The 18,544-nt window shown below is 41.0% G+C and overlaps 1 protein-coding gene across 1 annotated transcript in view; it reads left to right on the top strand.

Moving 5' to 3' along the window:
* lrrc1 (leucine rich repeat containing 1) overlaps positions 1–18,544 on the top strand; it is a 141,780-nt gene that overhangs the window by 37,582 nt on the left and 85,654 nt on the right. The window contains exons 3-4 of the mRNA XM_072251101.1: positions 4,292–4,370; positions 9,398–9,487. Of these exons, the coding sequence (XP_072107202.1) occupies positions 4,292–4,370; positions 9,398–9,487 (169 nt within the window). The remainder of the gene's footprint in view (positions 1–4,291; positions 4,371–9,397; positions 9,488–18,544) is intronic.

Here is an 18,544-nt window from a genome sequence, read left to right as displayed (position 1 = left end):
AAGCAAAGCTTTGGGGAAATTGATGGCACCGCAAGCTGATAAAATCACCCAGCAGCTATCAGAATCAGGTTTAGTGTCAAATTTTGTTGTTTTGTGGCAGCAGTACAGTACAATACATAAAATATTTATAAATCATAGTAAGAAATATATATAAACCTTATTTAAGTAGCACAAAAAGAGACCAAAAATGGTCAGGTAGTGTGCATGTGTTCACGGACTGTTCAGAAATCTGATAGTGGAGGGGAAGAAGCTGTTGCTGAAATGTTGAGTGTGCGCTGTCAGTGTCCTGTATCTCCTCCCTGATGGTAGTAACAATTCTTAATGATGGATGCTGCAATTTGAGGCTTCGCCTGTTGAAGGTGCCCTTGATGCTGGGGAGGCCAGTGCCACGATCGAGCTGGCTGAGTTTACAACCCTCTGCAGGTTTTTTTCTGATCCTGTGTAGTGGCCTTCCTATACCAGATGGTGATGCGACCAGTTAGAATGTACTCCATGGTATCTGTAGATACTTGCGAGAGTCTTTGGTGACATTCCAAATCTCCTCAAGCTCCTGATGAAATACAGCTGCTGGTGCCTTCTTTGTCATTGTATCAGTATGTTGGGCCCAGGACAGATCCTCAGAGATATTGACAACCAGGAAATTTTAACTTTTCACGCTTTCCACTGCTGATGCTCTGCCGAGAACTGGTGTGTGATCCTTCGACTTCCCCTTCCTGAAGTCCGCAATCAATTCCTTGGTATTGCTAACACTAAGTACAAGCTTGTTGTTACGATGCCACCCAACCAGCTGCTCGATCTCACTCCGCTACACAGTGGTATGAGATTGGACTTGAGAGAACATGGACTCATGAAAGAAATGGGGTTTAACAAATCCATTAGTGTTTTTGAAGGCATTGGAGGGAATATGCAGGAAAAGATATACCAATAGATGTGGTCAAGGTTGAGTTTATAGTCATATGCACAAGTCCATGTATGCCTAGGTGCAATGAACAACTTACTACAACAGCATGATGGGCACATAGCATCAGATAAGTAGCATTCATAAAACAGAAATTATAACCTTTTTTTTACAAGAAAGAATGCAATTGAAACAATAAAACATAAGTCCATTGTAGCGTAAAGTGGTCATATTGTTGCTAAACAGCAGTGATTAAGGTTGTGCAGGTTGGTTCAAGAACTGAATGGTTGAAGGGACATAGCTGTTCCTGAACCAGGTGGAGCAGGTTTTCAGGCTCTGCACTGCCTGCCTAATGGGAGATGCTAGAAGATGGCAGGGCCCAGAAGATGGGGATCCTTATTATACAAATGTACAAGCAACCATAAAGAAAGATAAACTACAAGAAAAATAACAATTTAGACTCTAATCTAACTTGAAGAGTAGAAGTTCAGCAGGAAAAAGTGGGTGAAATAGTAGCACAGTTGAACATCTATAGCAAGCTGCCAGAAAAGAAGTGGCAGGTTGTGTCCTCTTCTTTGTTCATGGTTATGTATAATTAATAACCTTTTATTTAAAAACAATTGTTTCCTTTGTCTTCCCATGCTTGTAGCTAGCTTTCTTGTTCAGTTAATGTACACTTTTCACTGGGATTTGATTTCCATTTCCTCCTTGCTCTCATGCAAATTTCTGTTCATCAAAGTGAATTTATTATCAAAATTACCATATACTACTTGGAAATTCTTTTTCTTGCAGGCATTGACAACAAAATAAACCATAAGACACAGGTGCAGAATTAGGCCATTTGGCCTATTGAGTCTGCTCTGCCATTCAGTCATAACTGATTTATTCTCCCTCCACTCCGTCCTCCTGCTTCTCCCTGTAACACTTGACGCTTTTCCTAATTTAGAACCCATCAACCTCCGCTTTAAGTATACTCAATAACTTGGCCTCCACAGCCGTCTGTAGCAATGAATTCTGCAGTTTCACCATCCTCTGGCTAAAGAAATTCCTCCTTATCTTTGTTCTAAAGGGATATCTCTCTGTTATGAAACTGTGCCCTCAGAGGGCCCTAGACTCTTCCACTATGGGAAACACCCTCTCCATGTCCACTCTATCTTTGTCTTTCAATATTCAATAGGTTTCAATGTGATTCACCCCTCATTCTTCTGAATTCTAGTGAGTACAGACCCAGAGCCATCAAATACTCGTCACATGAATGAATGTTTCTCTTTATAGTGTGTGCAGTGAGGCATTGGGACTGAGTACTTTGCCATGTTTGGGTTGTCTGGCTAGTTCAGCTGAGCGATTATCCCCAATAACCATTATGCATCCTTTTTATGTCTCAAGTGGAATATTTCCCGAGACAACTACTTAAGCCTGCATATCAGATCTTTAGAATGGAAGCTGGATAACTGCATGTAGAAATTTACACTCTCACAGTTTTAACTAATTTATCTCTCCTTTGTCACCTTGGCTGCTCCCCTTCCAGTGTTCACAGTGTTAACCAGCGGGACCCTGTTGGGTGGATCACAGCCCAGGCAGATTCTCCTTCCGCAAAGGACAGGCCAGCTTCTAAAAGGAAATGCTTGACTGGTTGGGAGCAGGAGTACTTACTTAGTTCCATCTTCCTATCTTGCAGCAACATAGACAGCTATGTTGGCCGACATCAGTGACCTGAGTCTAGACAAGGATTGAATTTGACCATAAGACACAGAAGCAGAATTAGGCCATTCAGCCCATCGAATCTGCTCTGCCATTTGATCATGGCTGATTAAGTAATCTTCTCAACCCCATTCTCCTGCTTTCACCCTGTAACCTTTGACGTCCTTACTTAGCAAGAATCACCAACCTTCATTTTAAATATATCCAATGACTTGGCCTTCACAGCCATCTGTGGCAATGAATTCCACAGATTCACCATCCTTTGTCTAAGAAATTTCCTCCTCATATCTGTTCTAAAGGTACACCCTTCTATTCTGAGGCTGTCCTCTCTGGTTTTTAGACTTCCACTTCCACTCTATCTAGGCCTTTCAGTAGTCAGTAGGTTTAATTCCTCATTCTTCTAAATTCCAGTGAGTATAGGCCCAGAGCCATCAAATGCTGGTCATATGTTAACTCTTTCATTCCAGGATCATTCTTGTGAACCTTCTCTAGACTTTCTCCAACGTCAGCACATGTTTCTTAGATTTGGGCTTAAAACTGCTGACTGTACTTCAAATGCAGTCTGACCAATGTCTTACAAAGCCCCAGCCTTACATCCCTACTTTAATATTCTAGTCCTCTCGAAATGAATGCTAACATTGCAGTTACCTTCCTTTACACCAACTCAACCTCCAAGTGAACCTTGAGGGGATCATGCACAAGGACCTAAGTCCCTTCGCACCTCTGAATTCTGAATTGTGAATTTGGGTTGTTTCTTGGGTAGAAAGGGGGAGCAGTTAGAAAGGAAGGGTATGTTCCTTGGATTTCTTTCACTTAAGCGGTAAATTGTAACTGTCAAAGTGAATATTGACAAATGCACATCTTGCAGTAGCATCAGATAAGTAACATTCTCAAGAAAATCATAAAGAAATTATACACAATTTGTATGAGAAAGAATAATTGGAGCCAAGTATTTTATTGAAAACTTGTCAAAGTAGTCATGATGCTTACTTATTTAGAGATATAGCACGGTTGCAGGTTCTTTAGGTCTGAGCCTGTGCCACCCAATTACACCAATGTCACCAATGAACCTACTGCCCAGTACATTTTTGGAAGGTGGGAAGAAATTGCACCATCTGGCCAAACCCATATGGTCACAGGGAGAATGTACAGACAGTGGCCCGAATTGAACTCTGGTTGCTGGTGCTGTCGTGGTGTTGCACTAACCACTACCCTGAGGTTCATTTTCTTGCGGGCATTCACAGTTAATACAAAAATAACACTATAGAATCAATGAAAGGCCACACACAGGATGGACAAGCAAAGCAGCCAATGATCAAAAGATGACAGACTGCAAACAGAAAAGGAAAAGAAAAACAAAATAATAATATTAAATAAACAGTAAATATTAAGAATATGAAATGAGTCTTGAAAGTGAGTCCATAGGTTTTGGGAACAGTTCAGTGTTGGGGTGAGTGAAGTTGTTTGGAAGAATAACTAGATTTATAGAGTTATGCAACCACAGAAATGGGCCCTTCAGCTCGTCACATCCATACTGCCCTCTTCCCATCCACACTAATCCCATTTGCCCACATTAGGATCATATCCTTCTCTCTCTTTCCTTTTCCAGTTTATCTAAATGCCTCTTAACCATAGTTTTACAAAGCACTATTATCCATATATGACTAATTGAATATATTTTTCTTTTTGCAGATATAATGGAAATTCCTGAAAGCATCTCATTTTGCAAATCGTTGCAAATAGCAGACTTTAGTGGCAATCCCTTAACCAGGTAAAAAGAACTGCACTGTAGAATGAATCATTCATGTTTGTTGTGTGTTTAGTCTGAAATACTTCCTGAAAAATCATTATTAAAGTCTTAAGTGCAATATTGTTGTCAGACTGAATAAATCATACATTAGAATTACTTTAGCCAGAGGGTAGTGAATCTATGGGATTCATTGCCACAGATGGCTGTGGAGGCCAAGTCATATTTAAAGCAGAGGTTGATAGGTTCTTGATTAGTCAGGATGTCATAGTTGGAGAAGGCAGGAGAATGGGGTTGAGAGGGATAATGTAGTGATGATGGAATGTTGGAGCAGACTCGACGGGCTGAATGGCCCAATTCTGCTCCTATATCTTACTGTCTTATTGAAGTATCAGCATTTTGGGGATTAAGGACAATATTTGCAAGTTATTATGAAATAACTCAATTGACAAGTGGTGATTCTTTAAAAAATATGCATTAGAACATAGAACACTAAGACACAATACAGGCCCTGTCGGCTCACAATGTTGTGCTGACTACTCTAAGGTCAATCTAACCCTTCCCTCCTACATAGCCCTCCATTTTTCTATCATCCATATGCTTACCTAAGAGGTTTTTAGATGTCCCTAATGTACCTGCCTCTTCCATCACCCTGAGCAGAGTATTCCACACACTCACTACTCCCTGTGTAATAAAAAAACCTTCCTATGATATCTCCCTTATGCTTTCCTCCAATCAGATTAAAATTATGCCCCTAGTTTTGACCATTTCCACCTTGGGAAAAGTCTATGGTGTTAAAGTTCAAGGTTTAAAGTACATTTATTATCCCAGTATGTATACTTTAGCAAGCAGCCACGAAACAAGAAACATAGTAGAACACATTACAAAATGCAACACAGCAAAGACTGTCAAATACCCAATCTGCAAAAAAGAATAAATTGTGCAAACAATAAAAAAAAAACAAATAACACACAGAATATGAACCGTAGAGTCCCCAAAAGTGAGTTCATAGCCATGGCACCAGTTCAGCACTGAGACGAGTAAAAAGTCAATGGCTGCAGGCCACAGCTGCAGTTAGTTCAGTGCTGAGCTGGTAAACCTCGTGGAGTCATGAGCTGAATACCATTTTATCATTCACCCTTGAAAATCACAGTCCATTCTTTCTGTGCCTCTCATCATCTTGTACACCTCTATCAATTTTCTTCTCGTCCTCCTTCACTTCAAAGAGAAAAGTCCTAGCTCACTCAATCTATCCCAATTTAGGCTGAATGTCCTGTTTCTGTGCTGAACGTATTCTATGACTCTACAATAACCCATATTATATTGCTCTACATACATCTGGGAGTCCATGTGCAAGATTCCCTAAACGTTAACCTGCAGGTTGAGCTGGTAGTAAGGAAGGCAAATGCAATATTAGCATTCATTTTGAAGGGACTAGAATATAAAAGCAAGGATGTAATTCTGAGGCTTTATAAGGGATTGGTCAGACTGCACTTTGAATATTGTGAGCAGTTTTAGGCTTTTATCTAAGAAAGGATGTGCTGGCATTGGAGAGGGTTCAGAAGAGGTTCACGAGAATGACCCTAGGAATGAAAGGGTTAATGTATGAGAAGTGTTTGACTCAGAGCTTGTATTTGCTATAGTTTAGAAGAATGAAGGGGGGATCTCACTGAAACCTATTGAATATTGAAAGGCCTAGATAGAGTGGATACAGAAAGGGCATTTTCTATAATGAGAGAGTCTAGGACCAGAGAATACAGCCTCAGAATAGAGGGATGTGCACTTAGAACAGAGGTGAGGAGAAATTTCTTTAGCCAGAGTGTGCTGAATCTGTGGAATTCATTGCCACAGACAGCTGTGGAGGCCAAGACATTGGGTATATTTAAAGTGGTGGCTGATATATTTTTGATTAGTAAGGGCCTCATGGTTATGGGGAGAAGGCAGGAGAATGGGGTTGAGAGGAATAATAAACTAGCCATGATGGAATGGCAGAGCAGACTCGATGGGTGAAATGGCCCAATTCTGCTCCAATGTCTAATGGTCTGGTTTGCTAGAATTCTTTGATTTCATTGAATAACTATCATACTAATCAATGGTATGTGTAGTGTTTACAGTCATTAAGTACCAAAACAAATTTACATTAATGACTCTAATGATCGATTTTGTTTCATGTTCTGAGCAGTTTAACTCTACTGAGACCCTCTCAGGAGTATATATCCTCGTGTGTCCTGTTGAAGATTTGTGTGAGGGCTGTGATCTCGTGCCTGTTATTGGATTGGGCTGTAGAATTGTTATTCTTGTAGCCTAGTTGCCATCAAGAGCATGTACACAGAAAGGTGCTGGAAGAGGTCTAGTGACATCATGAAGGATCCCACCCACCCTGCTCATGGAGTGTTTGTCCCACTCCCTTCAAACCAGCACCCACTCCAGAACCATCAGATTCATAAACAATTGCTTTCCCTAAGCAATAGAACTGATCGACTCCTCCACCCATTAAACCACCCCTCCATATATCCTACCACCACTACTTTATCATTTCCTGTCAGTCACCATGTGTATAGACCCTCCTGTGTCTAGTATCACTTTATGGACACATATTCAATTTATATAAGCTATCTTTCATATTTATTGTGATTTTTATTATTATTATTATTATCGAATTCATTTGTGTGCTGCATTGGATCTGGAGTAGCAATTATTTTGTTCTCCTTTGCACTTGCATACTGGAAATGACCTTAAACAATCTTGAATCTATAGGACAGTGCAAAAGTCTTAGACACATATATACTGTATAACTGGGGCCTAAGACATTTGCACAGTGCTCTATATTATGTCTTTCCAGTAACCAAATAACACTTATACTACTGAGCTAATACAAAGCTAAGTACTCTTATTTTGGGTTCCCAACCATCCTTCTTATTTTAACCAATATACATTACTGTGCAAAAGTCCTAGGGACCCTGGCTATATATATGTGCTTTAGACTTTTACATAGCACTGTAGTTAAAATTTCTTGTTTATATTTTTATACTGTATAATCACTGTTTGATAATGTGATTGTTCAGTGAGTTACTCAGTGGTTGTAGTTGGCTGTAAATTTCCTGGTTTCATTGGCACATGTCACATTACTTAAATCTAACTACTTAATTGGTTAATGGTTATCAGTTGGAATTTACCTCTATTATTGGTCTGATATACGGTGCCTATAAAAAGTATTTACCCCCCTTTTAAGCTTTCATGTTTTATTGTTTGCAACTTTGAATCACAGTGGATTTGATTGGCTTTTTTGACCCTGATCAACAGTAAAAGGCATTCATGTCGAAGTGAAAACAGATCTTTACAAAGTGATGTAAATTAATTACAAATATAAAACACAAAATAATTGATTGTATAAGTGTTCACCCCTTTTAAAATGACACACCAAATCATCATTGGTGCAGTCAATTGGTTTTAGAAGTCACATAATTAAATGGAGATCTGTGTGCAGTCAAGGTGTTTCAATTGATTGTAGTAAAAATACACCTGTATCTGGAAGGTCCAACTGCTGGTGAGTCGGTATCCTGGCAAAAACAAGACCATGAAGACAAAATAATACTTCAAGCAACTCCACAAAAAGTTTATTGAAAAGCACAAGTCAGGTGATGAGTACAAGAAAAATTTTAAGTCACTGAATGTCCCTTGGAATACAGTTAAGACAATCATCAATAAATGGAAAGAATATGGCACAGCTGTAAATCTGCCTAGAGCTGGCCGTCCTCAGAAACTGAGTGACTGTACAAGAAGGGAACGAGTGAGGAAGCCCACCAAGAGACCTATGACAACTCTGGAGGAGGTACAAGCTTCAGTGGCTGAGGTGAGAGAGACAGTGCATACAATTGTGGCCTGGGTACTTCACCAGTCGCAGCGTTATGGGAAAAAGAAAAAGCCACTATTGATAAAATTTTCAGCTAGAGTTTGTCAGAAGGCATGTGGGAGTCTCTGGAGTCAGTTGGAAGAAGTTTCTATGTTCTGATAAAACCAAAATTGAGCTTTTTGGCCATTAGACTAAACACCACGTTTGGCGTAAGCCAAAAACTGCACGTCATCAAAAACATACCATCTCGACTGTGAAGCATGGTGTAGGCTGTTGGCAATGCTTCACTGCAGCAGGCCCTGGAAGGCTTATGCAGGTAAAGGGTAAAATGAATGCAGCAAAATACAGGGAAATCCAGGAGGAAAACTTGATGCTCTCTGCAAGAGAACTGTGACTTGGGAGAGGATTTGCTTTCCCGCAAGACAATGACCGCAAGCATAAAGCCAAAGCTACACAGGAATGACTTAAAAACAACAAAGTTAATGTTCTGGAGTGGCCAATCCCATTGAGAATTTGTGGCTGAACTTGAAAAGGGCTGTTCACTCACAATCCCCGTGCAATCTGCAGAGCTTGAGCACTTTTGTAAAGAAGAATGGGAAAAAATTGCAGTGTCCAGATGTACAAAGCTGACAGAGACCTATCCACACAGACTCAAAGCTGTAATTGCTGCCAAAGGTGCATCTGCTAAACACTGACTTGAAGGGGGCAAGTAATTATGCAATCAATTATTTTGTGTTTTATATTTGTAATTAATTTAGAGCACATTGTAGAGATCTGTTTTCACCTTGACATGAAAGAGTCTTTTTCTATTCATCAGTGTCAAATAAACCGAAACTAAATCCACTGTGGTTCAATGTTGTAAAACAATAAAACAAGAAAACATGAAGACGGGTGAATACTTTTTATAAGCACTGTAAAAAGACCAGGCCAACTTTGTTTGCTTTCACCACTCTCTTCCCCCCCCCCCCACCACCACTCTTTCCTGCTCTTCTCTTTGTCTGCCCCTCTTTTCTCTGCCTCTTGATATTCATCTTCTCTTCTATTTTTGCTCTTGTGACACTTAGAAGTGATTATAAGCAACAAATTTTATGACATTCTTAAATTCCAAAGAACCTTTGGATTGCAAAGGCATTAGTATCCAACACCGTTAATAACTTATGTGCATTGTACATTATTGTGACTTTTGATTTGATTCCAGGTTACCTGAAAGCTTTCCTGAACTGCGAAATTTGACGTGTCTCTCACTGAATGACATCTCACTGCAGGCGCTGCCAGAGAATATTGGAAAGTAAGTTTAATTGCTTTGTCAGCAAAGTTAAAGAATAGGAACAGAATTAGGCCATTCAGCCTATCGACTTTAAGTAATGCAGAAACAGTGAGGTAGTGTCTATGGGTATATTCTCAGAAATATGATGGCAGAGGGGAAGAAGCTGTACCTAAAATGTTGAGTGTGTGTTTTCAGGCTCCTGTACCTCCTCTCTGATCGTAGCAACAAGAGGAGAGCATGTCCTATGTGGTGGGAGTCCTTGTGGATGGGTGTATGGTTTGGTAGCTTAATTACCCACTGTAGATGGCCGCTAGTTTGTAGGTGAGTGGTAGAATGCAGAGCCAGGGCGTGTGAAGTGCTGGGGGTGAGCTGATGGGAAAATAATGACATTATTGTAAATGGGAGCTTGATGTTTGAAATGGACAGTGGACAGCACATTTTGTTTCTGTGCACTGTCTGTGACCCTTTGCTAATTTTCGATATGGATATTGTTCGACATTTACAAGGTAGGAAAATATTTTAAAGCATTATATGGAGTATACGAGAGGAGTCAAATGAGTATGTATTTAGAGACACGGTGCAAAATAGGCCCTTTAAGCCATGTTGCCAGTAACCTACGGATTTAACCCCAGCCTAATCATGGGACAATTGACAATGACCAATTGATCTACGTCCTTGGACTGTGGGAAAAAACTGGAGCGCCTGGAGGAACCCTTGCATTCATGGGGAGGATGTACTGACTCCTTACCTTGTGTGATTGAAAACAGTAAGGAAATGAGCCGCAAATCATACGCACAAAGTGATTCTGCAGATACTGGAAATCCAGAGCAACACACAAACTGCTGGAGGAACTCAGCAAGTCAGGCAGCATCTATGGAGGGGATTAAACTGTCAACATTCTGGGCCGAGACTTTCATCAGAGCTGGAAAGGAAGAGGTAAGATGTCAGAAAGTCTTGATGAAGGGTCTCAGCCCGAAATGTTGACTGTTTAATCCCTTCTATAGGTGCTGCCTGACCATCTGCGTTCCTCCAGGGAAAAGAGCCATCTCTGAACACATTTATTTTATCATCCTTCGGCAGGACTCAACACACACAAAATGCTGGAGGAACTCAGCAGGCCAGGTAACATGTAGGACACTCGCCAAAGGGTTTCGGCCTGAAACGTCGACTGTAATCTTTTCTATAGATGCTGCCTGGCCTGCTGAGTTCCTTCAGCATTTTGTGTGTGTTGCTCAGATTTCCAGCATCTGCAGATTTTCTCTTGTTTGTTATTTTATCATCTGATTGCTTGCATGGGCGTGCATGCTGTGACATTTGACACTTTGCATCATTTTAATGCATTTTTCAGGAGGAATATTAAATTAATCTTGAAAGAATTTGTCTGCTTTAGTAAATGATCCCAGGTAACTGGTATAAACCTATTCTAAGAATGGACAATGATAGTCAGCAGGTGTTAAGGGTAAAGATTTGCTTATTTATCGCATGTACATTGAAATATACAGTGAAATAAAAACTGTTATCTGCGAATGTATCCTCACAAAATCATTCCAGCTAGAAGCCCCAGATGAACCAAGAGATTCACATTGTGCTGAGGGCCACATCAGTGGAGTTCAGGTCTGGTGACCAAGTGAGAGAAAAGCTCTAGGTACGACCTCTGGAAAGCCATCTCACATGCAAAGTGGCAATTCCGGACAAAACTTGAGTTATTGAGGGATGCTCGACATTGTGTCAGGGCTTGAATGCAATCACTTCCTACAAAGTGAAATCAAGCGACACAGATGCAAGGTTTCGCTCCCAGATGAGCTCAGTGCCTTTTATGCTCGCTTTGACTGTCAGAATGCATGGGCAAAGCCCTCCCCACCCTTGAGCATATCTACACGGAGTGCTGACACAGGAAAGTAGTGTCCATCAAGGACCAAAACCAACCATCCAGGCCATGCTCTCTTTTAGCTGCTGTCATCGGGAAGAGGTACAGGAAGGACAGGCACTACCAGGTTCCGGAACAGTTATTATCCCTCAACTATCAGGCTCCAGGACCAGAGGGGATAATTTCACTCAACTTCACTTGCCCCAACATTGAAATGTTCTTACAATCTATGGACTCACTGTCAAAGTCACTCTATCTCATGTTTTTGATAATTATTACTTTATTTTTGTATTTGCAGTTTATTGTTTTTTTGTGCATTAGCTGTCCATCTTGTTATGTGCGGTCTTTCATTGATTCTATTGTTTTTCTTGTACTTACTGTAAATGCCCACGAGAAAATGAATCTCAGGGTTATATATGGTGATAAACGTATTTCGATAATAAATTTACTTAGAACTTTGAAATGCAGCACTTTGCATCAATGACTAACGCAGTCTGAGGATTGACTTCTTGGGGCAAATGGATGATAGAAAAATGGAGGACTATGTAGGGGGAAGGATTAGATTGATTTTAGTATAGGTTAAAGGGTCAGCACAACATTGTGGGCTGCAGGGGGAGAGAAAGAAAATCCAGACAAATCCATGAGAATCCCACTTTCCTGAAACAATGTTTTAGTCTTGTTCAATACAAAGATAACAATAAGTAATGAACTACATTTTCAATTACTATAACACTTGCTTAACTTTAACATTTAGAATATCGTCAGGTAGATTTACAGTATTACATATTTTCAATAGCAGCACATCCCAACTGGCCGAATCTCTTTGAATATTCACGACTGATGTCTTTTCTAAAAGCCTCTGAGTACAAAATGCAGCCACCCAAAATGTGCCCCTTTTGTTACTGTGTTGAGGGATAGCTGATTAATATACAACAAACCTGAAACAGATGTGTCTGCCCTGTACTCTGCATTAAGGGGCTGGGATACACCTTTAACTGTGTGCTAATAGCAGGAGCATTCATTATTGTCTTCCCCTTTGTAGTTGCAATGGAACAGAATCAGAATGTCCCACACCCAGTGACTGGCTTCACTAGCCACAAAGTATCAGTTCAAGTGAAATTGTGTACAGGTTTTATTTCCTGAAGACTGGTTCTCATTTAGTTCATCTATAATTATGCTATCCAAAATGTCAACACTCCAGAATGACCCCTAACACAGTGCATTTACTAACTTCACCAAAGTCTTGGACTTCAGCATCCAAGTGGGATTTTGGAGAATCCTGCTTGGAACTCGGTTCCCTCTGAACTGCTCTCATGAGTCTCCTTTGCTCTGATGATCATAACTACACATTCGATTCTATAACAAGTCTCCCAGCCTCTCTGCGTTCCCCTTCTGTCTCTTGGTAGCTTGGATACTGGAGCCATGGTCTGCTTAGAGGAAGCATAGAACATTGAACAGTAGAGCATAGTAGGGCCATCAGAGATATGAGCAGAAGTAGGTCATTTGGCCCATTGAGCCTGCTCCGCCATTCCATCATGGCTCATTATTAGCCCTTTCAACCCTATTCTCCTGTCTTCTCCCCATAACCTTTGATGCCCTTACTAATCAAGAACCTATCAACCTCTGCTTTAACTGTACCCAATGACTCAGCCTCATGTGTGGCAATGAATTCCACAGGTTCATTACCTTCTGGCTAAAGAAATTCTCCCTCATTTCCATTCTAAAGAGGCACTGTTCTATTTTGAATCTGTGCCTACTGTTCCTAGACTCTTCCATAGGCCCTATGGCCTGCATTGTTGTGCCAACCTATACACTGCTACTCCGTGATGAATCTAACCCTTCCCTCCTACACAGGACATAACCCTCCATTTTCTTTCATCCATGTGCCAGTTTAAGAGACTCTGAAATGTCCCCAGTGTATTTTCGTCTGCCACAGCTGCTGCCAATCCATTCCACACACATATGTGTATAAAACCTACCTCTGACAAGGGAAAGAGCACCTCTCGTGAGTTGAGTGAATCATGGCAACTGGAGCTAAAGGGAGATTGAGAATCAGTATTTGGGCAGCATGGCAGTTAGCATAACGTTTTACAGTGCCAGTGATCAGGGTTCAATTCCCACTGCGGTCTCTAAGGAGTTTGTAAGTTTTCCTCGTGACCACATGGATTCCCTCCAGGTGCTTCAGTTTTCTCTCACATTCCAAGGACGTAGGGGTTAAGGTTAGTAGGTTGTGACCATGCTACGTTGGCATTGGAAGTGTGGAGACACTTGCAGGCTGCTCCCAGCACCTCCTCGGACTATACTGTTTGTTGACACAAAGGGTGCATTTCGATATATGTTTTGATGTTTCAAAGTACATGTAACAAATAAACAGAATCCTTTGTCTGTTTAAAAAAGAACTTGTTTAGCCAGGTATCGAATCAGACTGACGACTGAACAACGTGATGTGTGATTATCACATTGGCAATCTAACGGTAGAGAACCTTCCAATGGGATGAACGTGGATAGAATATGTTGGAATTTGTAGACCTGATGGTGACTTAGAAAGTCCTTTTGGCATGATAGATTATCATAAGATTAGAATAAAAATGTTTTTGAATTTTACTCAATCGATAATCAAAGTATAATTCATTACCATAGTATGCTACCATGAGATACATTTTCTTGCAGCATTTACAGGAAAATAAATGCTGAAAAAGTATACATAAAGACTGACAAACAACTAATATGCAAAAAAAGACAAATTGAGTAAATAAAAAATATACTAAGACCACGAGCTGTAGAGTCCTTGAAAATGAGTCCATAGGTTGTGGAATCAGTTCAGAGTTGAGGCAAGTGAAATTACCCACAGCTGTTCAGGAGGCTGTCAGTGTGGGACCTAAGGCTGCTACATCTGCTGCCTGCTGGTAGTAGCGAGGAGAGAGTATGGCTTGGATGGTGGGGGTCCTTAATGATGGATGCTGCTTTCTTGTAGCAGTGCTCAATGGTGGGGAGGGCTTTTCCTATGATGGACTGGGTTCTATCTACCTCTTTCTGTAGACATTTCTGTTCCTAGGCTTTGGTGTTTCCAATTGGAGGAAGCTTCTATCCTCTTCTCTTTTTCAGTTCCCCATTAGCATAATAACATCCCCTTTTTTTTTTGAAAGTGGTTATGAAATTTTCACTTACATGGACTTACCCAAGGATTCATCAGCACTGCTCACCACGCTTTGAAGAAATTAGTAGTACCATGTTTTGTTTATTCACAGTGTAATTTTATCTTTAAAGTTAATAATTTTCCTGCCTTTTGTCTTTTCTGCACTATTTTCATATATCTATATTATAGACAAACTTTTGACAATCTCTTCTTTCTATTGTTACTGAGACTAATCCAAGTGCGTGACTTTGGCTATTTACCACCGTGGTCTCCCTCCCTTCTATTTGTGACATTTACTGGGAGCGTTGTAGACGAAGGGCCCAAAGCATTGTTGAGGATCCCTACCACCCATCCCACAATCTCTTTGACTATCTACTGTCAGGAAGGAGGCACAAGAGCATCAGGATTAGGACTGCCTGACTGGGTAACAGCTTCTTCCCTCAGGCTGTGAGCATAATGAATACCCTGCCACCACCGAGGCCCCTCACTATGATAGCGAGCTGTTCACTGTTTACCTGTGCTCTGCATTTTTGAATTATATTTAATTAACTATTTGTGGTAATATTTTGTTATGTGCTGTGTATGATACATGTTTTTTGGGTGCACAATGGTCTGGAGGAACGTTGTTTTATTTGGTTTTATATATGTACAGTCAGATGACAATAAACTTGAGCTTATGTATGTGTAGCAAGGTATACATCCCAGTACTTGCTTCCATACATTCGTCAAAGTCAAGTTTATTATCGTATGCACAAGTGCACGTTTGCACAGCTTCATGAAAAACCTACTTGCAGCAAAATCACAGGCACTTGGAATCAGGCAAACAGCATTCACAAGAAAAAACACAATTGTTACAAGAAGGAGTGTAATTAGAACAAAAATCTCCATTTGAATGTGAAGTGGTGATTGTGTTGCTATACTGAGATAGTGATTAGAGTTGTGGAGGCTGGTTCAGGAAACGAATGGTTGAAGGGATGTAGCTGACCGTCAACCTGGTGATATGGGACTTCAGGCTTCTGTACTTCCTGCCTGATGGTAGCTGTGAGAAGGTGACATGGCCCGAATGGTGGAGATCTAATGACGATCTTTTGTAAGTATTACCGATGTTAGGGAGGGATGTATTGAGCTGAATCCAGTACTCTCTGCAGCTTCCTACATTCCTGCACATTTGAATTGCTGTATTAGATGATGAAGGAGCATAACTTATGTTAATTTAAATTTCTGTTAACTTCTGCGTGTCCTTATCTTGTACTGGCCAGTGTATGTGTGTCCATGACAAGAATAAACTTGACCACTTGAAACTAGAAGCCAATTCAAAGGTACTCATCTGATTGAGTCACACGATAGCGTAGCATGATGGCTTGCATAAAGCTAGTACAGCACCAGCGACCTTTCGTTTAGTTTCACTGGTGTCTGTAAGAAGTTTGTATATTGTCCTGTGACTGCATAGGTTTCTTCCAGGTGCTCTAGTTTCCTCCCACATTCCAAAGATGTATGTGTGAGTGGGTTAATTGGCCTCATGGTTGTATTGGGTGGCACGGGCTCATTGTGCTGGGTGGGCCTTTTACCATGCTGTATCTCTAAATAAAATAAATACAAGCAATACGCTCAACGTTCTGGCCCTTGATCATCCTCACTACTCCTTTTACCAGTCTTGAATATCCACTTGCTAGGGAAGATGTTTGACTTCCCATTGTATTTGTAGTTTTTCTTCAATAGTGATTGCTGTACTTTTCTCGTGAGTATGCACATCTATACTCGGGTCATTCTACTGACGTGCGGTAGACAGCATCCTAACATGCCACATCATTGAATGATACGGAAATTGCACTGCGAAGGACAGGAAGGCTCTACAATGGGGAGTCAAAAACTGCCCAGTGCATCACCAGCACCAGCTTACCTGCCATCGAGGACCTGTATACAGAAATGTTACAGAAAAGAGCCAGTAGCGTCATGAAGGATTCCACTCACCCTGCTCATGGACTGTTTGTCCCACTCCCATCAGGGAGGACATTATGTAGCATCTACACCAGGACCACCAGGCTCAATGACAGTTACTTTCCCCAAGTAGTAAGGCCAATCAACCCCTCCACCCACTTACTCACCCCTCCACTTCTTGATTATTTCCTATCAGTCACCTTATCTGCAGGCACTCCAGTGCCTAGTGTTACTTTATGGATATACAATCAATGTATATAAGCTATCTTATGTATCTATATTTATTGTTTTTTTTTGTTCTGTTATTGTGTTCTTTATCTCATTGTGTTTTATTTTTGTGCTGCAAAAGATCCAGAGTAACAATTATTTAATTCTCCTTTACACTTGTGCACTGGAAATGACATTAAACTATCTTGAATCTTGAATTCTCTTTCCACTTGACTTACATTTCTTTTGCATTTCCTCTCAACCTGATGTTACATGAGCTATTCATCTGCCTGACCTATCAAATTTCAAAGTTCATCATGTACTACCTTGAGATTTATTTTCTTGCAGATATTTACCAGAAAATAAAACAATACACTAGAATTTATGAAAAATTGTGCATAAACAAAGGCTGACAAGCAATCATTGTGTAAAAGAAGACAAATTGTGCTAACAAAGAAATACATAAATAAATAAATAATGCTGAGAACACGAGTTGTAGAGTCCCTTGAAAGTGAGTTTTTAGGTTGTGGTATCAGTTCGGAGTTGAGATCTTCTCTACCCCCAACTTAGATTCTCCTATCTTTAGAAATGCCCCCTAATCTGTACCTGGAACAAATTCCACCTGCAGTTGTAGCTGGCAATATATAATAAAGCTAATCAGATTCCTTTTACCTTTTTGAAGTTATACCACCTTCATTTAAGATCGTTATTCTTTGTCCTTCTCCATAATATGATCAGTATTCTCAAGTGCTCCCCTGCTAAAGCTAACTTTTCCAGTTTCTTTCTTCAAGCTGCTGTGTCTTAAGGCAATAACCTGTACTTATTAAAAATGTTAAAACTGTTGAAAATATTTCATCTCTCATCTAAATATGATGTAGATCATAATTAATAGATCGCTGATTCATGCTGTGGGGGATCCAGACATCAAAGCACCAGATCCATCTGTGGAAAACATCTGTGATGTTTCCTTGACTAATGTTGGATGATGTGAGCGCTCAGCATAATGACAATCCTTTAATCTGCTTAAAGTCTGATCCACGTCTGCTAAAAGCCATTGCTTTTACCACCAATTTCCTCTCTTCCTGGTCTTCAGTTCTGGGGGTAAAGCACCCCAGGCAATTAAAAGTTGTCTAGATGGCCATTTGGCATGTGGGTTTGACAAAGAAATTAATACAAATCAATTTGTGGTTCCTGCTTGTGGATTTGCATGTGATGCTCAAAGTCAAAATAAATGTAGTATCAAAGTGCATATATGTCACTATATACATACTGTCTTTAGTTTCATTTGGTTTGCAGGCATTTACAGGAAAACAAAAGAAGTGCAATAGAATTTATGAAAATCTCTCTCTCCCTCTCCCTCTCCCCTCCCCTCCCCTCTCCCTCTCCCTCTCCCTCTCCCTCTCCCTCTCCCTCTCCCTCTCCCTCCCCCTCCCCCTCCCCCTCCCCCTCCCCCTCCCCCTCCCCCTCCCCCTCCCCCTCTCCCTCTCCCTCTCCCTCTCCCTCTCCCTCTCCCTCTCCCTCTCCCTCCCCCTCCCCCTCCCCCTCCCCCTCCCCTCCCCCTCCCCCTCCCCTCCCCCTCCCCCCTCCCCCTCCCCTCTCCCCCTCCCCCTCCCCCTCCCCTCTCCCCCTCCCCTCTCCCCCTCCCCCTCTCCCCCTCCCCCTCTCCCTCTCATATATTATATAAGGAATGGCAAACAACCAATGTACAAAAGTAGCCCAATTATGCAAATAAAAAATTATTATGTGTGTAAGAATGAGGAAGGATTTCACTGAAACCTTTTGAGTTTTGAAAGGCCTAGATAGAGTGGAGAGGATGCATCTTAAAGTGGGGGAATCTAGGACCAGAGGGCTTGGCCTCAGCATAGAAGGAATTCCCTTTAGAATAAAGATGAGGAGGGATTACTTCAGCCAGAGTGTGGTGAATCTGCAG

This window comes from Mobula birostris, chromosome 2 (assembly GCF_030028105.1).
Source record: "Mobula birostris isolate sMobBir1 chromosome 2, sMobBir1.hap1, whole genome shotgun sequence".
Classification (NCBI taxonomy): Eukaryota; Metazoa; Chordata; class Chondrichthyes; order Myliobatiformes; family Myliobatidae; genus Mobula; species Mobula birostris.
This window is presented reverse-complemented; position numbering and strand designations above follow the sequence as displayed.